The 25,150-nt window shown below is 31.7% G+C and overlaps 1 protein-coding gene across 1 annotated transcript; it reads left to right on the top strand.

The window, feature by feature from the left end:
* Positions 1-80: 80 nt before the first annotated feature.
* Positions 81-24,943, top strand: LOC138327058 (septin-11-like). Its single transcript, XM_069273047.1, has 10 exons — positions 81-200; positions 1,111-1,281; positions 11,167-11,302; positions 11,788-11,901; positions 12,528-12,609; positions 12,970-13,110; positions 13,918-14,035; positions 14,242-14,371; positions 22,292-22,431; positions 22,602-24,943. The coding sequence occupies exons 1-10, from the start codon at positions 177-179 to the stop codon at positions 22,758-22,760; spliced, it is 1,215 nt and encodes a 404-aa protein (XP_069129148.1). The 5' UTR covers positions 81-176; the 3' UTR covers positions 22,761-24,943.
* The last annotated feature ends 207 nt before the right edge of the window (positions 24,944-25,150 follow it).

The following is a 25,150-nucleotide window of genomic DNA, read 5'->3' as shown; positions in this document are numbered from 1 at the left end:
TATGTCAGTGTCATTTTAAAAAATATTCATGGTAATAAAATATGGTTTTTATATTTTACAGAGGTAAATAAAACATTGCAATATTTCGCCCGGTCCGACTTGTTTCCGGTTCCGAACACTGGAAAGTCAAGAAGGGTAGGAATTTAAAGTATTTTCCTGACGGAAAGAGCTCGGATATGTCGACAGCAGAAGTACAGCGAGTAAGTATTTATGAAAAGTGTTTCATTGCACCATATTTTCTAAGTCTGTTTTAGTGAATGTTATCTGGGTTGGTTTGAAATGAACAATGGTAGTTCTCACTTTGACGGGTGATTGAACCGAGATATTTTTTCAACTTTGTTCCGGTACCCAACCAAGTCTATGGTTTAATACAAATGAGTGAATCGCATGCGATTTCCTTTCATAATTAATCAATAAGCATAAATAATATATTTCTAACATTATTTTAGAGCCTGCAACAGTCTGTATGAATATACACGATCGGGATGAATCATTCATTCATAAACTGGAAATGGGCGGGGCTAAATGATTTTAGACAGACGAGCTGTCACACCAAATGGCCAAGTGTAGATTGTGTTACACATAACTTGAATGTTACCACCGTAGAGTCTGTTAAACTATTTAAGAGATATATTTGGCACTTTGAAAATAATAAAATACTAAACTAGTAACATATCCTTTGAACAATATACAAAATCATGTGCTTAATGACATTATATTACTTTAAGCTTTCATAAGTGTAGTTAAAGTTTATTTTTATCAAGGACTTGTAACGTTAGGAGGAGCGACAAATCACAGAGCCAAACTGGGACCCTAATTAAATTACAGATATGTTCTTCTGACAATAAAAGGCTACACCAATTTCCACCATTAATCTACATCTTACATATATCTAAAAAAAATTGAAATAATGACTCTATTTCTTGTTAAAGTATTCGTGTTTAAAGGTTTCTCAGTTCATCAAATAGATTAAGTCAGCTTCTGCATGTCCACATGCATGTGAATTTATGAGACGAATATGGAACAGAACGTTAACATTGAATATTGTAAACATCATTTTTTAATCATGTTGATGCTAATTAAAGTTTGCTGTGTAATTTTGTTTGCAAGACTAAGAGTACATCAGGTGAAGAGAAAACAGATCATGGCAAGCCAAATGATCAAGATAAAAAATCACATGATCAGAAATCACAAGATCATGACCAGAAATTACTTGATCAGAAAAAAGATCCACAACCCGATCTTAGTCATGGTGAACACATGGACAGTAACAAGATTGAGGTATTCAGCTGTTTAACTACCTGAAAGTGTATTTTCTGGAGGATTCTCTTTGTCAAGTCTTTGAGTTTACTGATCATTAAATTGTCTGCAATATTAAGCGGAGAATGGAACATTAATGTGAATGGTATCAGATTGTAGCCTGATCAGGATTCATTATATACTGGAGTTATCTCCCTTCTTTTTCTTTTCAGTACTCTTTTGATGATCATCTATAATAGTGCATGCTAAATGGAAATTAACAAAATTATTTGAAATAAAGATAACTACACTATATTACTGTTATGAGTTTTATGTGACTTACTTTGTTTAGGCATGCATATGTTAATTAGATTCTTAAGTCACTATTATATACACTGCATGATGAGTATATTCTATCAGACGGAGATGCTGAAGCTATATAAAAATAAATATCTAAATGTCCACAAATATATCAAGTCATTTAACTCTGGCATTGCAATGTCAGGTTTTATAGATTTATATCAGTTTTGTTTGTTTTGATCTTATTTATATCAAATTCAAACTCCAAAGAAAAGGATTCATGTATTGCAATAAATGTGATCTACTTGTCATGTATTTATAGACAATTATGGATATAAATAAAAAAGAAAATAACAGCATCAGATTTTATTGTATCTAATTCCTATTCTTATTATTAAAAGCGCCTCCTCTAATAAGGGCGCCCCCACGTTTTTTGCTGAAAAAAAATCAACTAATTTCATACAATTTTTGTGCCAGATTGTGACGATTTGTCTTTGCAGACACTAATAAAATACTGTTTCAAATCAAATTGATGCTTTACAGATATCTGATCAGCTATAAATTTATTGCATTGGGCAACTTAGGACATCTTTGCCAAGTGTTTACACATAGAAACAACGTCCGTCAGTCCGTCCTTCTGTCCGTCCGTCCGTCCGTTAACAATTCTTGTTACCGCTGTTTCTCAAAAAGTGCTAAAGGGATCTTTTTCAAATTTCATATGTAGGTTCCCCTAGGACCCTAGTTGTGCATATTGCATTTTGGGACCGATCAGTCAACAAGATGTCCACCAGGAAGCCATCTCTGATTTTGATAGTCAAAATTTGTTACCGCTATTTCTCAAAAAGTACTGAAGGGATCTTTCTCAAATTTCATATGCAGGTTCCCCTAGGATCCTGGTTGTGCATATTGCATTTTGGAACCGATCGGTCAACAAGACAGGCGGCCATCTTGGATTTCGATAGTTAAAGTTTGTTACCACTATTTCTCAGAAAGGACTGAAGGGATCTCTCACAAATTTCATATGTAGGTTCCCCTAGGACCCTAGTTGTGCATATTGCATTTTGGGACCGATCGGTCAACAAGATGGCCGACAGGTGACCATCTTGGATTTTGATAGTTAAAGTTTGTTACTGCTATTTCTTAAAAAGTACTGAAGGGATCTCTCTCAAATTCTATATGTAGGTTCCCCTAGGGCCCTAGTTGTGCATATTGCATTTTGTAACTGATAGGTCAACAAGATGTTGGCACTGCCGCCATCTTGGATTTCATTGTTAGCTCACCTGGCCCGAAGGGCCGGTGAGCTTATGTCATGGCGCGGCGTCCGTCGTCCGTCCGTCCGTCCGTCGTCCGTCCGTCCGTCCGTCAACATTTCCTTTAAATCACTACTAGTCATAGAGTTCTGCATGGATTGTAACCAAATTTGGCCACAAACATCCTTGGGGGAGGGGGAACAGAACTTGTATAAATTTTGGCACTGACCCCCCGGGGGCAGGAGGGGCGGGGCCCAATAGGGGAAATAGAGGTAAATCCTATAAATCGCTACTTGTCCTAGAGTTCTATATGAAATGTAACCAAATTTGGCCACAAACATCCTTGGGGGAGGGGGAACAGAACTTGTATAAATTTTGGCACTGACCCCCCGGGGGCAGGAGGGGCGGGGCCCAATAGGGGAAATAGAGGTAAATCCTATAAATCGCTACTTGTCCTAGAGTTCTGCATGGAATGTAACCAAATTTGGCCACAAACATCCATGGGGGAGGGGGAACAGAACTTGTTATAAATTTTGGCTCTGATCCCCCAGGGGCAGGAGGGGTGGGGCCCAATAGGGGAAATAGAGGTAAATCCTTTAAATCGCTACTAGTCATAGAGTTCTGAATGGAATGTAACCAAATTTGGCCACAAACATCCTTGGGGGAAGGGGAACAGAACTTGTATAAATTTTGGCTCTGACCTCCGGGGGGGCAGGAGGGGCGGGGCCCAATAGGGGAAATAGAGGTAAATCCTATAAATCGCTACTTGTCCTAGAGTTCTGAATGGAATGTAACCAAATTTGCCCACAAACATCCTTGGGGGAAGGGGAACAGAACTTGTATAAATTTTTGGCTCTGGTCCCCCAGGGCAGGAGGGGCGGGGCCCAATAGGGGAAATAGAGGTAAATCCTTTAAATCACTACTAGTCATAGAGTTCTGAATGGAATGTAACCAAATTTGGCCACAAACATCCCTTTGGGAAGGGGAACAGAAATGTATAAATTTTGGCTCTGGTCCCCCGGGGCAGGAGGGGCGGGGCCCAATAGGGGAAATAGAGGTAAATCCTTTAAATCACTACTAGTCATAGAGTTCTGAATGGAATGTAACATAGAGCCTAACCAAATTTTGGCCCATATACAATCCTTGGGGAAGGGGGAAAATGAAATAAATGTATAAAAAAGGTTTTTTTTTTGGTTACTTATTAACAATGAATAGGGTGGAAAACCAATAGGGGAAATAAAATTAAATCCTTTTAGATTACTTCATAACCATGGAATTTGCACCTTGGGTATATATGTAGTTTGTATAAATTTGGCTATGTTCCATTAGGGGTTACTACTGTTTATACATTGTAAATATGGTTTAAAGCTACTTTGTGAAATTTGAAGTCTGTTTAGTCAGGCTGCAGCCAAATGCTAACTTCACATTGGCTCTGGTCGACCCCAAAAAAATAATGGAAAAGGGTAAATACATAGCTTTTGTTTTTTAAATACGCTACTACTGCCACTAAATATGGTCACAGATCTGTTCATATAATGTAATCAAATTTGGACATGGATCCTTGTCACTCCAATAAGAAAAGGTAACGGTCTTGTTGAAATCTTGAAACTCTGGTCCCCCGGTGTTCATATTTGATTAGTTGCCCAATTGTAAATAACACTATTAAAAAATTATTATATAAATTGATCATGTCAAAAATAGACTGGACTTTGTGCAAATGCTAGAAAAAGGGGTTCTCTGGATTTGGCCACAAACATCCTTGGGGGAAGGGGATTAAACTTGTAAAAATTTGGCTGAGTCTTTATACAATGAATTTGAAGGGGGCAGGAGGGGCGGGGCCCAATAGGGGAAATAGAGGTAAATCCTTTAAATCGCTACTTGTCCTAGAGTTTTGCATAGTATCATTATAGTAATTTTGCCATAAACATCCTAAATCGGGGGGGAAGGGGAACAGAGTTCATTATATAAATTTTATATCTGATCTCTGTCTAAATAGCTAGTATCATTTATAGTAATTGGGTTTATTTTTAAATCATCCTCTGTCTAAATAGCTAGTATCATTATAGTAATTGGGTTTATATAATTAATTCTCTGTCTTAATAGCTCAGTATCACATTGTTGTAATTGGGTTTATATTAATCATACTCTGTATAAATAGCTAGTATCATTATGAGTAACTGGATTATATATAAATCATCTCGTGTCTAAATAGCTAGTATACATTGTAGTATTTATGGTTTATAATTAAATCATCTCTGTTTAAATTAGCTAGTATCATTGTAGTAATTGGTTTATATAAATTCATCTTGTCTATATCATAGCTAGTTTCATTAGATATTCTTATGTGGGGGCAAGATATATGGGTGTTAATTAAATCATTCTCATGTATAAATAAGCTAGTATCATTTATAGGAATGGGTTTATATATCATCTCTGTCATAATAGCTTTGTATCATTGTAGTAATTGGGTTTATATAAATCATCTCTGTCTAAATAGCTAGTATCATTTTAGTAATTGGGCTTACATTTCCTGTCTTATATATCATCTCTGTCTAAATAGCTAGTATAATCATTATAGTAATTGGGTTTATATAAATCATATCTGTCTAAATAGCTAGTATCTTGTAGTAATTGGGTTTATATAAAATTCATCTCTAAAATAGCTAGTATCATTATAGTAATTGGGTTTTTATATAAATCATCTCTGTCTAAATCTAGTATCATATAGCTATAACCAGGATAATCTCTGTCCTTTATTAGCTAGTAATTATGGATATAATTATATAAATCATCTCTGTCTAAATAGCTAGTATCATTATAGTAATATGGTTTATATAAATCATCTCTGTCTAAATAGCTAGTATCATTATAGTAATTGGGTTTATATAAATCATCTCTGTCTAAATAGCTAGTATCATTATAGTAATTGGGTTATATAAATCATCTCTGTCTAAATAGCTAGTATCATTATAGTAACTGGGTTTATATAAATCATCTCTGTCTAAATAGCTAGTATCATTATAGTAATTGGGTTTATATAAATCATCTCTGTCTAAATAGCTAGTATCATTATAGTAATATGGTTTATAGAAATCATCTCTGTCTATAATAGCTAGTATCATTATAGTAATTGGGTTTATATAAATCATCTCTGTCTAAATAGCTAGTATCATTATAGTAATATGGGTTTATATAAATCATCTCTGTCTAAATAGCTAGTATCATTACAGTAATTGGGTTTATATAAATCATCTCTGTCTAAATAGCTAGTATCATTATAGTAATTGGGTTATATAAATCATTTCTGTCTAAATAGCTAGTATCATTATAGTAATTGGGTTTATATAAATCATCTCTGTCTAAATAGCTAGTATCATTATAGTAATTGGGTTTATATAAATCATCTCTGTCTAAATAGCTAGTATCATTATAGTAATTGGGCTTATATAAATCATCTCTGTCTAAATAGCTAGTATCATTATAGTAATTGGGTTTATATAAATCATCTCTGTCTAAATAGCTAGTATCATTATAGTAATTGGGCTTATATAAATCATCTCTGTCTAAATAGCTAGTATCATTATAGTAATTGGGCTTATATAAATCATCTCTGTCTGTCTAATAGCTAGTATCATTATAGTACATTGGGCTTATATAAAATCATCTCTGTCTAAATAGCTAGTATCATTATAGTAAATTGGGTTTATATAAATCATCTCTGTCTAAATAGCTAGTATCATTATAGTAATTGGGTTTATATAAATCATCTCTGTCTAAATAGCTAGTATCATTATAGTAATTGGTTTATATAAATCATCTCTGTCTAAATAGCTAGTATCATTATAGTAATTGGGTTTATATAAATCATCTCTGTTCTAAATAGCTAGTATCATTATAGTAATATGGTTTATAGAAATCATCTCTGTCTAAATAGCTAGTATCATTATAGTAATTGGTTTATATAAATCATCTCTGTATAATAGCTAGTATCATTATAGTAATATGGTTTATAATAAATCATTCTGTCTAAATAGCTAGTATCATTATAGTAATATGGGTTTATATAAATCATCTCTGTATAAATAGCTAGTATCATTATAGTAATTGGGCTTATATAAAATCATCTCTGTCTAAATAGCTAGTATCATTGTATATAATTGTATAATCATCTCTGTCTAAATAGCTAGTATCATTATCATCTCTGTCTAAATAGCTAGTATCATTGTAGTAATATGGGTTATATAAATCATCTCTGTATAAATAGCTAGTATCATTGTAGTAATTGGGTTTATATAAATCATCTCTGTCTAAATAGCTATAGCTTGTAGTATCATCTATAGTAGTATATTGTTTGGGTTATATAAATCATCTCTGTCTAAATAGCTAGTATCATTATAGTAATTGGGTTTATATAAATCATCTCTGTCTAAATAGCTAGTATCATTGTTAGTAATTGGGTTTATATAAATCATCTCTGTCTAAATAGCTAGTATCATTATAGTAATTGGGTTTATATAAATCATCTCTGTCTAAATAGCTAGTATCATTATAGTAATTGGGTTTATATAAATCATCTCTGTCTATATAGCTAGTATCATTATAGTAATTGGGTTTTATATAAATCATCTCTGTCTAAATAGCTAGTATCATTATAGTAATTGGGCTTATATAAATCATCTCTGTCTAAATAGCTAGTATCATTATAGTAATTGGGTTTATATAAATCATCTCTGTCTAAATAGCTAGTATCATTATAGTAATTGGGTTATATAAATCATCTCTGTCTAAATAGCTAGTATCATTATAGTAATTGGGTTTATATAAATCATCTCTGTCTAAATAGCTAGTATCATTATAGTAATTGGGTTATATAAATCATCTCTGTCTAAATAGCTAGTATCATTATAGTAATTGGGTTTATATAAATCATCTCTGTCTAAATAGCTAGTATCATTATAGTAATTGGGTTTATATAAATCATCTCTGTCTAAATAGCTAGTATCATTATAGTAATTGGGTTTATATAAATCATCTCTGTCTAAATAGCTAGTATCATTATAGTAATTGGGTTTATATAAATATCATCTCTGTCTAAATAGCTAGTATCATTATAGTAATTGGGTTTATATAAATCATCTCTGTCTAAATAGCTAGTATCATTATAGTAATTGGGTTTATATAAATCATCTCTGTCTAAATAGCTAGTATCATTATAGTAATTGGGTTTATATAAATCATCTCTGTCTAAATAGCTAGTATCATTATAGTAATTGGGTTTATATAAATCATCTCTGTCTAAATAGCTAGTATCATTATAGTAATTGGGTTTATATAAATCATCTCTGTCTAAATAGCTAGTATCATTATAGTAATTGGGCTTATACAAAATCATCTCTGTCTAAATAGCTAGTATCATTATAGTAATTGGGTTTATATAAATCATCTCTGTCTAAATAGCTAGTATCATTATAGTAATTGGGTTTATATAAATCATCTCTGTCTAAATAGCTAGTATCATTATAGTAATTGGGCTTATATAAATCATCTCTGTCTAAATAGCTAGTATCATTATAGTAATTGGGTTTATATAAATCATCTCTGTCTAAATAGCTAGTATCATTATAGTAATTGGGTTTATATAAATCATCTCTGTCTAAATAGCTAGTATCATTATAGTAATTGGGTTTATATAAATCATCTCTGTCTAAATAGCTAGTATCATTATAGTAATTGGGTTTATATAAATCATCTCTGTCTAAATAGCTAGTATCATTATAGTAATTGGGCTTATATAAATCATCTCTGTCTAAATAGCTAGTATCATTATAGTAATTGGGTTATATAAATCATCTCTGTCTAAATAGCTAGTATCATTATAGTAATTGGGTTTATATAAATCATCTCTGTCTAAATAGCTAGTATCATTATAGTAATTGGGTTTATATAAATCATCTCTGTCTAAATAGCTAGTATCATTATAGTAATATGGGTTTATATAAATCATCTCTGTCTAAATAGCTAGTATCATTATAGTAATTGGGTTTATATAAATCATCTCTGTCTAAATAGCTAGTATCATTATAGTAATTGGGTTTATATAAATCATCTCTGTCTAAATAGCTAGTATCATTATAGTAATTGGGCTTATATAAATCATCTCTGTCTAAATAGCTAGTATCATTATAGTAATTGGGTTTATATAAATCATCTCTGTCTAAATAGCTAGTATCATTATAGAAATGGGTTTATATAAATCATCTCTGTCTAAATAGCTAGTATCATTATAGTAATTGGGCTTATATAAATCATCTCTGTCTAAATAGCTAGTATCTTTATAGTAATTGGGTTTATATATAAATCATCTCTGTCTATATAGCTAGTATCATTATAGTAATTGGGTTTATATAAATCATCTCTGTCTAAATAGCTAGTATCATTATAGTAATTGGGTTTATATAAATCATCTCTGTCTAAATAGCTAGTATCATTATAGTAATTGGGCTTATATAAATCATCTCTGTCTAAATAGCTAGTATCATTATAGTAATTGGGTTTATATAAATCATCTCTGTCTAAATAGCTAGTATCATTATAGTAATTGGGTTTATATAAATCATCTCTGTCTAAATAGCTAGTATCATTATAGTAATTGGGTTTATATAAATCATCTCTGTCTAAATAGCTAGTATCATTATAGTAATTGGGTTTATATAAATCATCTCTGTCTAAATAGCTAGTATCATTATAGTAATTGGGTTTATATAAATCATCTCTGTCTAAATAGCTAGTATCATTATAGTAATTGGGTTTTATAAATCATCTCTGTCTAAATAACTAGTATCATTATAGTAATTGGGTTTATATAAATCCTAGTTAATGTTATGTTGATATATTAATGACAAATTTTGAGGGTAACAGCTGTTGGATTGAACTGAATGATGTTGATTACCTATGGCATTCCTGTATATTTAGTTTATGCAGATACATTTATTACATATTTAGTTTATGCAGATACATTTATTACATATTTGTAAGCATATCTATACATACCTCGTTATATTATAAACATATAATAAACATATAAACATACCAGCATGTATGTATATAAATTTAAAGTGATATGTACACATGTATGTATAGTCTGGATTTCTATCATACATGTAGGCCTATATATATTAGCTTGTTTTCTGAGTCCACCAAAAGAGTCGATCATGCATCCAGTCAATCACAGGGCTTTTTTTCTCTGTTTTGAGAACAATGTAGGGTATGATGCACATATATACTGGCTCTGGATTTGGGAAAAGTTGCAACAAAGTTGGGGAAAATAATCATAATAAATAACTTTTATCATAGAAATATTTATTTCTAATGTAGCTTTATAAAGTTTTGAGGCAAATTCTTTGACATTTAAAAGCCTTTACTGACTTAGTGCAAGACTTCATAAATTGTCCAAAATGTTTTGATAATTTTCAATCTACTACTACTAACTAGCTTTTGAAAGCTTGAATGGGGAAAAAAATCACAATTTGCAATTTGGCCCTCAAATTTTGCATTAAAAAACCACTACTTACATCATCTTGATCTGTATGGAACTGGCAGCTTGACATTTACAACTTATGATTGTCAAATTACACTTCCTTGAAGTCTCGCACACTAATATCAGTTATAACTCTTCAAAGATATTTGTGATGTTCTTATGTTTCATTTGCTTTGACGGATATAATTAATAAGAGAAACATTAAGTGCTTTCCTGAGTAATCAAATAACAACTAGCAATGTATAGGTGGTTAGAAGTAACATACATTTTTCGTAAGATACAACTTTTAAGTTGTATATGTACATGTCTGTAAAAGTTAACTATCGGTATAGATAGATTTACATACATGTAGTTACCATAGGGTATAATTATATACATGTGATTTTTTTCGTAGTTACTTTCTGAGTTATCTCATTTCTTTTTGTAATTTTTAATTAATTTGTGACTTAGAACAGTGATAGAAACTATGAAAATGTGATGTGTATCATACTGAATGTATTTAAACCCAATAAAAACAATCATCAATTTAATTAATCTGTAAAATGACAGAATGCATATGATCTAATGATAATTTGTATGGTACATATATTTGTTTTCAAATTGATTTCATTTTCTGTCTGACTGACATATAATTAAGTTTATTTACAAACGTACTGTAATCGCGAGATTCAATATGCATGTGTAATGTATATATATATATAATAGGAAGATGAATTATGCTCATCGGTCTTTTGTGATGCATAGCATGCATGCATCAATTTCAGCACATAATGATAATTCAAAACATAATGAATATAATGAATAAAACAAATCTAATTGAGGATTGTTTTATGTTTGTAGCCCCCAAAGCCCCCTAGTGTGGGATCTGGCAGCCGAACCTTGACCCTGAACGGCCATGTTGGATTTGACAGTTTACCTGACCAACTGGTCAACAAATCGGTCAGCCAAGGATTCTGTTTCAACATCCTCTGTCTCGGTACGTGATCTAAAACTTACTAGTCTGTATTTACATATAAGAGTTATCTGCTCCTGTGGGAATGTATTGATTTTATGTCATGTGATAGTTAGTATAATATTGTTATGTTAATTTTAGTCTCAAAAATGTAGCTGGTGGCTAGCTCATACTATGAGACATAAATGGCCATTGTATGACATCCAAGGCAATATAAATAAAAAAAAACACAACAGTACAGACAAAGTTATTCTGTAGTGTCCCCAGAAACATGAGTGCATTGATAATTTCCTTAAGTATTGTTAATCCTTGTGATTTAATCAACAATTGATGTATGTGGCATTGAAACCATGTCACTCATTTTGAAATTATCCTTAGAGTATATGCATGTGGATGGTAATGACATTCATGATTCTTATTTCATTTCGAAATAAGTTCTACAAATGTTTAATTTAACAAGACACAAATCAGTGATGCATGATAAACATACATATATCTATTTACTATAGGTGAGACTGGCATTGGAAAATCTACCATGATGGATACACTGTTTAACACTCATTTTGACTCAACACAGAGCAGGCATGATCTTCCAGGGGTCAAACTAAAGGCCAGCACCTATGGTAAGACTAAATATAGCTTTATTTTATATAATTATATATGAACTGTCATATGTTGCTCATAGACTTTTCTTTCTGATATATGAAGTTTACACAGTGTTGGAATTCATTGCACTGCGTCCAAAAGATTTCTGGTATTCCAGGTTTGTGTTAATATCTGTAGTGGCTGTTATGTTAGGTTTGTGTTAATATCTGTAGTGGCTGTTATGTTAAGTGTGGGAGCTTAACTTTACACATATTCCCAAGAAAATATGGAATTTTTGTCCATAACCTAATGGCGTCATATTTGTTAAGGGAAGATAAGTGTGTGCTTTGCAAAAATGAAATACTAGATCAGAGAAGCACTTTTGAAATTTACACACCTTGTTGTAGTATCACTAAATTTCCAAACCTAATGACTACATGGATGATAAAATAATGTACTATGGTATCCCAGAGGATAGCTGTGCTAGATAGAATAATGTAATGTACTGTTGTATCCCAGAGGATAGCTGTGCTAGATAGAATAATTTAATGTACTGTGGTATCCCAGAGGATAGCTGTGCTAGATTGAATAATGTAATGTACTGTGGTATCCCAGAGGATAGCTGTGCTAATCTGTTAATGACTACTTTAACATTTACTTACAGAGCTACAGGAGAGCAGTGTGAGGCTGAAGCTGACAGTAGTGGACAGTGTGGGCTTCGGGGACCAAATCAACAAGGAAGATAGGTTTGTATCCTACATAGGAAAGGTGTACAAAAAAAAAAAATATATTGTACATATTTTGAAAATTTTTACTTCAGTTGTAAAATTGTGTTGGATTTTTAGGTCATCTGACCCGAAATAAAAATTAAAATAAAAAAAAATTTAAAAAAAATCATATCATGACTCTGTTGGAACTGAACAGGGCACATTTGATAAGTGATTAAAGTATACCATTGGCTCTCCACCCATGGGTTGTGAATTCAATACCCACAGTGGGCAAGTACTGACAAATAGCTGATGGTTTTTTCTCTAGGTACTCCAGCTTTCCTTTGCTCCTTAACCTATGATACTGACTGTTACATAACTGAGTCATTTCTGTTCCAGTTGGAAGCCCATTGTTGACTACATTGATAACCAGTTTGAGGCGTTCCTCCAAGAAGAGCTGAAGATCAAACGTTCCCTTCACACCTACCATGACACAAGAATCCACGCCTGTCTGTACTTTGTCGCTCCCACTGGTCACTCGTAAGTAAACTGGCTTACCTACACGGTAATATAATGGATGGGGAATTTATATATTGTCACTTATAGCCATCCCATAATGCCCCATTCAAACCAGATCATGTGTAGAAGCATGAGGATTTATGTCCTATAGCCTTTAAAACAATTGTCCTCACACAGCAGGTCTCTCTTTCCTTATTAAATGTTAACTGAATTTTACCTCAATAACATAACAAAACAAGCTATAAATATTGCTTTTCCTTTTGCCTAATGGATATCTGAAGAGAGATAACTCTTGTCTAGCCCAATAGAAGTCAATGCAAGTCTAGGTAGGATATACAGTACAGAATGTTCATAATAAACACAAGGTACAACAAATTCATGGTTACTGGTACGGTATGTATAGTAATCTTCATTCTCTGTCAATGTTCCTATAAGGTATTTGTAATTAATATGTGGATAATGAACTAGGCTTATAATGCAGTGATTCCGTCGGTCCCCAGAGGTTAGTGATAACGGTGTTGACCTACATTGTGGTAGTGTCTGATGGAACCAAACTTTGGTGTGTTTAGACAGGTGACTAAGTATCACAGTTAACAAGGCATGCATTGAAACATGATAAGTTAGGTGAAACGAAGTACATGTATCATAACTGTATCACCTGACATCCAACATACTTATGTTACATGTACAAACAAAAGGTTTGCTTGTATACACTTAGAATTTGAGTTGAGACCATCGTATTTCATGTTGTAAATCAATCAACAACAGAAATTCCCAAATTGCTTTCTAGTAATGTCTGGTAACAGTTAATTTTTGTTTATTTTTCAGATTAAAAGCCCTTGACCTTGTAACCATGAAGAAACTAGACAGCAAGGTCAACATAATCCCAGTCATTGCAAAGGCTGACACCATTACCAAGGCTGAACTCCAAAAGTTCAAGGCCAAGGTCAGTCAGGGTCAAGGTTGAATATACTGTTTTATCAAAACCTCCAACTGATTTTATTCTGCAATAAAAATGATTGTTTTACTGCTTAAAAGCTTTAATTGATGTTGCCATTTTGGTTTTTGATGTGATATGTTATATAAATCTTGTTGCCTAGCAAATGTTGGTATTGTTAATGAAAGTTGGTAATATAAAGTACTCTATTACAGATCATGTCGGAGCTGATGACCAATGGTGTCCAGATTTACCAGTTTCCCACTGACGACGAGACAGTAGCAGAGACCAACAAAACTATGAATGTAAGATCTTGTTACAGAAGAACGTGTCTTATCACTCGAGGTAGACTTTAACTTACCTTCGGATAGAAGTAAAAGATAAGAAAGTATTTTGTCATATTTTGTTTAAAAAAAAAAAAAAGAACTTTTCCTTTTGGGAGTTTCATCACTGAAGCTTTCAAAGCTTTGGAACTGAAGCAGAACATGATTTTGGAAACTTCTAATTTACTCATTTAGAAAAAGACCAAAATATCAGAAATAGATTCTGTCATATGTCACTTTTGGGCCTGAGATCCAAGATGGCCGCCACAGTCGCCATCTTGAAAACACATTTTGAACTTCTTCTCAAGTTCTACTAGTGCGATGATTTGGCAAAACTTGCATGAAATGATTTGACATGGTTCCGACAAAGTGTTGTTATTTTTCGATGTCGATCCGAAATCCAACATCAGGCCGCCACAGCCTGTATCTTGAAAATTGTTATTGTGATATTTTTGAACTTCTGTTTAAATTCTCAAGTTTGTAAATTTGGTTGGACTTTATTTGGCTGAAACTTGCATGAAATGATCCTGACATAGTCCACAAAGTATTTTGTTACATTATTTCATTATTTGATTAACGAAATCACTGAGATGACGTGTATAATATTACACAGCTAGGTAAGAAAAACATTTTGAACTTTTTCTCACTTATGACTACTAGGTAGTGCCTATGTTATTTGCTGTTATAACTTGACTTATGACGTGTATAATATTACATCAGTCTGGTATAGCCTATGTTATTTTGATGATCCTGACATGGTATAATATCCGACAAACTAGCCTAGGTTATCCTACATTATTTTATAACTATTACTTTACAGTCGATCCGAAATCAAAGATGGCCATTATTTGAAGCCACAGCCGCCATCTTGAAAACTATTTACACTTCAGTTTCTGAGACTTATGACGTGTATAATATTTAGGTAGGTATAGCCTATGTTATTTGAGTTTATAAATTTACAGTTTTCTGAGAATGACGTGTATATATTACATCAGTCTAGGTATAGCCTATAGTGTATATTATTTATTTATCCTGACATAGTAACAAAAGTCTGAGTTACGTGAGAATATTACATTATGACCAATGATGTGTCGCCATCTTGAAACACAGCCTATTACAGTTTGTCAGACTTATGACTTTGTATAATATAACATCAGTCTAGGTGAAGTGTTATTTGAGTATAACCTACAAAGTTGTTATTTGAGCTACTAGGTACTGTTTATTTACAGTTTGTCTGAGACTTATGGACGTGTATAATATTACACTCAGTCTAGGGCCTATGTTATGCCTACATTATTTGAGTGTATAACTTGGCAAAATTTGCATGAACTGTTGACAGTTTGTCTGAGACTTATGACGTGTATAATATTACATCAGGTCTAGGTATAGCCTATGTTATTTGAGTTATAACAGTTTATTTAACAGTTTGTCTGAGACTATGACTGTGTAATTATTACTCAGCCGTATTTATAGCCTAAAGTTATTTGAGCTATAACTGTTTATTTACATTTTGTCTGAGACTTATTGTGACGTGTATATCTTAATTACATGGTCTAGGTATAGCATGTTATTTGAGTTATAACTGTTGATATTTACAGTTTGTCTGAGACTTATGACGTGTATGAATACTACACTAGCCTAGGTATATCCTACATTTATTTGAGGTATAACTATTGGACTTTACAGTTGTCGAGACTTATGACGTGTATAATACTACACTAGCCTTAGGTATATCCTACATTATATTGAGGTATAACTATTGACTTTACATTTGTCTGAACTTATGAACGTGTATAATATTACATCATTCCTATTGTATAGCCTACATTATTTGAGTTATAACTGTTCATTTACAGTTTTCTGAGACTTAAGACGTGTATAATATTACATCAGTCTAGGTATAGCCTACATTATTTGAGCTAGTAACTTGTTTATTTACGAGTTTGTCTGAGACATATGACGTGGTATAATGATTACATCAGTCTAGGGTAGAAGCCTACAATGTTATTTGAGTTATAACTGTTTATTTACAGTTTGTTCTGAGACTTAATTACGTGTATAAATATTACAGCATCCTCAGTCTATGTATAGCCTAATGTTAATTGAGTTTATAACTGTTTATTTAGCAGTTTGTCCTGAGACTTTATGACGTGTATAATACTAAACTAGCCAAGGTATCTCCTATGTAATTTGAGGTATAACTATTGACTTTACAGTTTGACTGAGACATATGATTGTGTATAAAACTACACTTAGCCTAGGTAATAGGCCTAACATTATTTGAGATTATAACTGTTGAATTTACAGTTTGTCTGAGACTTATGACGGTGTAATAATACTACAATCGTATCCTGGTATAGCCTACATTATTTTTTTTGAGTATAAAACTGTTGACTTTACAGTTTGTCTGAGACGTTAGATTGTAATAATCATACATCAAACTAGGAAAGTATGCCTATGTTTATTTGAGCTATAGACTGTTTATTTACAGTTTGTCTGAGACTTATGACGTTGTATAAAACTATACTAGCCAAGGTATAGCCTATGTTATTATGAGGAATAACAGTTATTATTTACAGTTTGTCTGATGACTTTATGACGTGTGATTAATACTACATTACTAGCCTAGTTATACGCCTATTGTTATTTGAGGAATACTATTTGACTTTACAGTTTGTCAGAGTACTTATGACGTGTAAATACTATACTAGCGTCTATGTATAGCCCTTATGTAATTTGAGTTATAACTGTTTTTTATTTAACAGATTGTTCTGCGAATAAGACTGTTTATAATATCCTACACAAGCCTAGGTAATAGCCAAAGTTATTTGAGGTATAACTGTTTATATTACAGATTGTTCTGAGACTTATGATTAATATTACGTCAAGTCTAGTATAGCATATGTTATTTGAGTTATAAAACATCAGTCCCTAGACGTGTATATTACCTATGTTTATATGAGTTATAACTGTTATTTATGATTACAGTATTGGTCCTGACTAAGGTGATAAGCTTTATGAGCAATAACAGTTATTTATATTCAGTTTGACATCATGTCCCTAGGTGTATAGCCTATGTTATTTGAGTTATAACTGATTATATACAGTTTGTCTGAGACTTATGATGTGTATAATATATACATCAATCTAGGTATAGCCTAAGTTATTTGAGTTATAACCTTGTTTATTTACAGTTTGTGGGTCTGAGACTTATGACGTGTATAATACTACACTAGTCTAGGTATATCCTACATTATTTGAGGTATAACATTGACTTTACAGTTTGATCTGAGACTGTATGACGTGTATAATACTACACTATCCTAGTGTATATCCTACCCATTATTTTGAGGTTAAAATGTATTAACTATTGACTTTCACATGTTTGTCTGAGACTTATGACGTGTATAAATATTACATCAGTTTAGCCTAGGTTTATCCTACATTATTTGAGTCTATACATATTGTACTTTACAGTTTGTCTTAGACTTGATGACGTAGTATAATATTACATCAGTCCCTAGGTATAGCCTACATTAATTATGAGCTATAACTGTTTAGTTTTTCTGTTTTGTCATGCAGACTTATTGACGTGTATAATATTACATCATGTCTAGGTATAGCTACATTATTTGAGTTATAACTGTATTTTTTACAGTTTTGTCTGAGACTTATGACTGTGTATATAATATTCACATCAGTCTAGGTATAGCCTATGTTTATATTGAGTTATAACTGTTTTATTTACAGTTTGTCTGAGACTTATGACGTGTATATATATTACATCAGTACTAGGTAAAGCCTATGTTATTTGAGTTATAAACTGTTTATTTACAGTTTGTCTGAGACTTATGACGTGTATAATATTACATCAGTCTAGGTATAGCCTATGTTTTTTGAGTTATAAACTGTTTATTTACAGTTTGTCTGGAGACTTATGACGTGTTTATAATACATATCAGTCTAGGTATAGCCTATAGTATATTTGAGGTTATAACTGACTTTACAACATTTGTCTGAGACTTATGACGTGTATAATTTTACATCAGTCTTGGTTTAGGCATATGTTATTGTTGAGTTATAAAATGTTTATTTAAAGTTTGTCTGAGACTTATGAGTTGTATAATATTACATAGCCTAGTCTAGGTTAACTTGCCTTATGTTATTTGACGTTGTATAAAACTACACAAGCCTATAACTGTTTATTTAACAGTTTGTGAACTGAGACTTATGACGTGTATTAATATTACATCAGTCTAGGTATAGCCTATGTTATTTTGAGCATATACTGTTTATTTACAGTTTTGTCTTGAGACTTTTGTCGGTATAATATTACGATCAGGTCTATTATAGCCGTACAATTATTTGAGGTATAACTGTTTATTTACAGTTTGTCTGAAGACTTTTGACGTGTATAATACTTACAACTTGCCTAGGTATATCCATACATTATTTGTTGAGGGTATAAACTGTTGATCTTACAGTTTGTCTGAGGACTTATTGACGTGTATAAATTATACTACATCAGTCAAGGTATATGTATTTGAGTTATAACTGTTTATTAACATATGACGTGACTTTACAAGTTTGTCTGAGATCTTATGACGTGTAAACTTTAATAACAGTTACATCTGAGACTATAAGACTAGTATTATATTTACATCACTTTAGCCTATGATTTGAGTTATAACTGTTTATTTACAGTTTGTCTGAGACTTATGACGTGTATAATATTACATCAGTCTAGGTATAGCCTATGTTATTTGAGTTATAAACTGTTTATTTACAGTTTGTTCTGAGACTTTATGTACGTGTATAATATTACACAGCCAGTCTAGGTATAGCCTATGTTATTTGAGTTATAACTGTTTATTTACAGTTTGTCTGAGACTTATGACGTGTATAATATTACATCAGTCTAGGTATAGCCTATGTTATTTGAGTTATAACTGTTTATTTACAGTTTGTCTGAGACTTATGACGTGTATAATATTACATCAGTCTAGCCTAGGGTATAGCCTATGTTATTTGAGGTATATAACTGTTTATTTACAGTTTGTCTGAGACTTATGACGTGTATAATATTACATCTAGTCTAGGTATAGCCTATATGTTATTTGAGTTATAACTGTTTATTTACAGTTTGTCTGAGACTTATGACGTGTATAATATTACATCAGTCTAGGTATAGCCTATGTTATTTGAGCTTATAACTGTTTATTTACAGTTTGTCTGAGACTTATGATGTGTATAATATTACATCAGTCTAGGTATAGCCTATGTTATATGAGTTATAACTGTTTATTTACAGTTTGTCTGAGACTTATGACGTGTATAATATTACATCAGTCTAGGTATAGCCTATGTTATTTGAGTTATATAACTGTTTATTTACAGTTTGTCTGAGACTTATGACGTGTATAATATTACATCAGTCTAGGTATAGCCTATGTTATTTGAGTTATAACTGTTTATTTACAGTTTGTCTGAGACTTATGACGTGTATAATATTACATCAGTCTAGGTATAGCCTATGTTTATTTGAGTTATAACTGTTTATTTACAGTTTGTCTGAGACTTATGACGTGTATAATATTACATCAGTCTAGGTATAGCCTATGTTATTTGAGTTATAACTGTTTATTTACAGTTTGTCTGAGACTTATGACGTGTATAATATTACATCAGTCTAGGTATAGCCTATGTTATTTGAGTTATAATTGTTTTTTTACAGTTTGTCTGAGACTTATTTATAGCGTGTATAGGATATTAAAATCAGTCGCCTAGGTATAGCCTATGTGAGTGACGGTATAATTTTGAGTTATAAACTGTTTATTTTACAGTTTGTCTGAGACTTATGACGTGTATAATACTACATCAGTCTAGGTATAGCCTATGTTATTTGAGTTATAACTGTTTATTTACAGTTTGTCTGAGACTTATGACGTGTATAATATTACATCAGTCTAGGTATAAGCCTATGTTATTTTAGTTATAACTGTTTACTTTACAGTTTGTCTGAGACTTATGACGTGTATAATATTACATCAGTCTAGGTATATCCTACATTATTTGAGGTATAACTATTGACTTTACAGTTTGTCTGAGACTTATGATGTGTATAATATCACATCAGTCTAGGTATAGCCTATGTTATTTGAGGTATAACTATTGACTTTACAGTTTGTCTGAGACTTATGATGTGTATAATATTACATCAGTCTAGGTATAGCCTATGTTATTTGAGTTATAACTGTTTTATTTACAGTTTGTCTGAGACTTATGACGTGTATAATATTACATCAGTCTAGGTATAGCCTATGTTATTTGAGTTATAACTGTTTATTTACAGTTTGTCTGAGACTTATGACGTGTATAATATTACATCAGTCTAGGTATAGCCTATGTTATTTGAGTTATAAACTATTGACTTTACAGTTTGTCTAAGACTTATGACGTGTATAATATTACATCAGTCTAGGTATAGCCTATGTTATTTGAGTTATAACTATTGACTTTACAGTTTGTCTGAGACTTATGATGTGTATAATATCACATCAGTCTAGGTATAGCCTATGTTATTTTAGTTATAACTGTTTATTTACAGTTTGTCTGAGACTTATGACTTGTATAATATTACATCAGTCTAGGTATAGCCTATGTTATTTGAGTTATAACTGTTTATTTACAGTTTGTCTGAAGACTTATGACGTGTATAATATTACATCAGTCTAGGTATAGCCTATGTTATTTGAGTTATAACTGTTTATTTACAGTTTGTCTGAGACTTATGAGTGTATAATATTACATCAGTCTAGGTATATCCTATGTTATTTGAGTTATAACTGTTTATTTACAGTTTGTCTGAGACTTATGACGTGTATAATATTACATCAGTCTAGGTATAGCCTATGTTATTTGAGTTATAACTGTTTATTTACAGTTTGTCTGAGACTTATGACGTGTATAATATTACATCAGTCTAGGTATAGCCTATGTTATTTGAGTTATAACTGTTTATTTACAGTTTGTCTGAGACTTATGACGTGTATAATATTACATCAGTCTAGGTATAGCCTATGTTATTTTAGTTATAACTGTTTATTTACAGTTTGTCTGAGACTTATGACGTGTATAATATTACATCAGTCTAGGTATAGCCTATGTTATTTGAGCTATAACTGTTTATTTACAGTTTTTTGAGACTTATGACGTGTATAATATTACATCAGTCTAGGTATAGCCTATGTTATTTGAGTTATAACTGTTTATTTACAGTTTGTCTGAGACTTATGATGTGTATATATTACATCAGTCTATGGTATATATTATAAATTGTTTATCAGTCTAGACTTATGACGTGTATAATATTACATCAGTTAGGTATAGCCTATGTTATTTGAGTTATAACTGTTTATTTACAGTTTGTCTGAGACTTATGACGTGTATAATATTACATCAGTCTAGGTATAGCCTATGTTATTTGAGTTATAACTGTTTATTTACAGTTTGTCTGAGACTTATGACGTGTATAGCCATTAATTTACGTTTGTCTAGACTTATCAGTCTAGGTATAGCCTATGTTATTTGAGTTATAACTGTTTATTTACAGTTTGTCTGAGACTTATGACGTGTATAATATTACATCAGTCTAGGTATAGCCTATGTTATTTTAGTTATAACTGTTTATTTACAGTTTGTCTGAGACTTATGACGTGTATAATATTACATCAGCCTAGGTATAGCCTATGTTATTTGAGTATAACTATTGACTTTACAGTTTGTCTGAGACTTATGACGTGTATAATATTACATCAGTCTAGGTATAGCCTATGTTATTTGAGTTATAACTGTTTATTTACAGTTTGTCTGAGACTTATGACGTGTATAATATTACATCAGCCTAGGTATAGCCTATGTTATTTGAGTTATAACTGTTGACTTTACAGTTTGTCTGAGACCTATGAGCTAAAGAGACACCAACACGAGTCTGATCTACAAAAGAAAGAGGAGGAAATGAAACAGACTTTTGTGATTAGGGTCAAGGAAAAGGAAAGTGAACTGAAGGAGGCAGAAAAAGATGTAAGAATGATTTCTCAACTCTTGTTGAAATGTTTCTTTAATATAATTTGTTCGTCACTCAGTTAAAGAAAATATTGTTGAAAGATATTTTTAAGTATAAAAAAAATTGTTAAAACATTATATAGATGTCATGTATTCAAATACAGGTGTGTATTTTTTCTCTATCTTAGCTGCATCAAAGGTTTGATACCCTTAAGAAACAACACACAGAAGAAAAGAAAAAGATTGAAGACAGCAAGAAAAGACTAGACGATGAGATTAACCAATACCAACAGCGTAAAATGCAGTTCCAGCAGCAGCAATCTACTCTGGGAAAGAAAAAGAAGTAAACCTCGTCAGCAACAAAAAAAATACAGAACCATATAAATGTTTCAGGAGAGATCTGGAGATAAAAAAGCTGGTTAACCGACCAAAACAAACAAATGTCTTGCCAATGTTTTGGTTAACACAATGTGCAATAAAGAGACAAGGTTATATTCAGAACCAGTCCTTGATGTTTGCAATTTACAATCACAAAGGGGACCTAACTCTTGTAACACAGTGACATGAACAGAGAGATGATAATTGATATGATATCACTTAAAAGAAGAGATATAAAATGTATCACTGTTTCTATTTAAAAGGATTTGATTATCAGATAATCATTGGATCATTGCCATTACTATAAATGTGGGTCCAAATTTCTAGGATTAGACTCTGTGCTTTTGTAAGGTGCTACAAGCCCAGTCTCCTGCAGATTACTGTAAACCGACTTATTTTAGCGTGCCATTAAATTTTGCGTATTTCGCAGGCTATCAGTAATCGTGAAAATAGATCACCACGGAAAATGTTTAAAACATAGATAGAGTACAACCTTTTATATCTAGATCACAAAATTAAATCTCTGTGAAAAGTCATTAGACAGGAAATGCAAAATTAAGTTGTTGAGAAAATAAGTTTGGGTACAGTATGTGTATCTTGTGTTTTTATACCAATACTCTGATCTTCCTTAAGTTCACTCTTCAGGATATTTTATAAATTCAATTTTTTTTTTCAGAAAAAAATTCAGCATAAATAAGCAGCTGAATTTTTTTTATTACAAAATGAATTTTATTGGATTGAAAGAAATCTTGTTTATTGCTCTGATGTTAAATGATGGTGTTAAGTTAAAAAAAAAAGCCTTTCTTTTCAAGAAATGATCAAGTAATTTTTTATTATAATCATTGTGATCATGTTTATTCCATAGTTTTTCATTGTCACAAAAATCTTCTTGGCCAGTCAAACTGATTCACTGCCATTAGTTGTCATTAACTTTGTTTTCTTTAGTGTGGGAGTGGTTATCAGAGTATCTATGCATTTAGTTGAAAGCATTTTAGGTTTGCAACAAATTATGGACGAGACATATTGTGTTCACACTTCTCATATGAGTTCTTGAGTTGAAAATGCTTAATTTTCTTGTAGAATCCATTTGATTGATTATAAAAAAAATTTGATTTTACCCATCACTACCTGTATGTTAGGATCTTTTCCAGTATTAAATTTATTTTGATGAATACAGCTAATTAATGGAGTCCCAGGTTGTGTTGTAACTAGCACAAAATACCCCTCTTTTGAGTTACATGTGTATCTACATTATACTGTATCTTTTACTAATATGTATTTATGCATACACCTTCTTTTAACATCCTATAGTCCTTATGCTTACCGTGGTTAGTAACGAGTTAGACCTCAATCATTTATGTATGTAGTTATGCATGTGGGTATTGTCTTTTTATCGGTGTTCATACGACAGTTTCATACAAAAAATCATCAAACTGCCTTAAGTTTTTGTCATAGATGTTTTTATGTTAACAGCGTTGCCAAATGAAATGGATCTTTTTTACATTTGAAATAGATGCCCTGCTTCTGTTTGTTTTTAAGGTTATTGAAGAAACAACTACATAATATGTGTCGTGTTTATTTCATAATTCGATACGATCAGCAGTAAGTATGGTGAATGAAATGTCTATGATATATGTGCAATTATCTGTTTTATAAGTTGTCGTTTATTTCATGTTTGAAAATATCTTGTATACTAGATCTGGAATGAAAAGTCGATGGGTTTTTTTCTTTTCTCAAATGTGGGGAATTAAGATAAGACTAAAATTGTTGGTGCACAATGCAGTGCTATGTATTTTAAACAGTTTATAAATAAATAAGGCATGGCCGGTCTTTTGTCTAGTTTTCTTGTCCCATTTTCTGTTCGTACATTTTTCAACATTTAGTTGAATCAAAGAACAAATAAGTAATAAAAATTCCTTCTATGGGAGATTACTCTGAAGCTCTTCAAAATTAAATAATCTGTGTGAGTGAGAATGTGTTCATTTTTTTTTTTTTTTTATTTTTATATATAAAATATGAAGCATAATTAATATTTCGTTTTGTAATCAAATTTTATTCAGGCCTTGCATGCTGCTGAATACTGTAGATGGTATATAAAGTAAGTATCTAGTCATTTGGCTAACCAACAATAATAAAACAACATTAAATCAAATTGTCATCTTGTTCTTTGTCAGTTCACGTTTGTTGAACATTCTTAGCTATGGTCATTTCAGGATTTGTCCGGTTTTACTGATTGAGGAAAGCCAAAGTTTCTGGCAAAAAACACAGACCTATTAGCAAATGCCCTACAAAGACACTTATCATATGACCTATACATGCAGGGATAGTGATTAGAGATCATTAGAGAAATCAATCACTC

This window comes from Argopecten irradians, chromosome 7 (genome assembly GCF_041381155.1).
Source record: "Argopecten irradians isolate NY chromosome 7, Ai_NY, whole genome shotgun sequence".
Classification (NCBI taxonomy): domain Eukaryota; kingdom Metazoa; phylum Mollusca; class Bivalvia; order Pectinida; family Pectinidae; genus Argopecten; species Argopecten irradians.
Note: the sequence above shows the minus strand (reverse complement) of the source record. Positions and strands in the feature narration are given on the sequence as shown.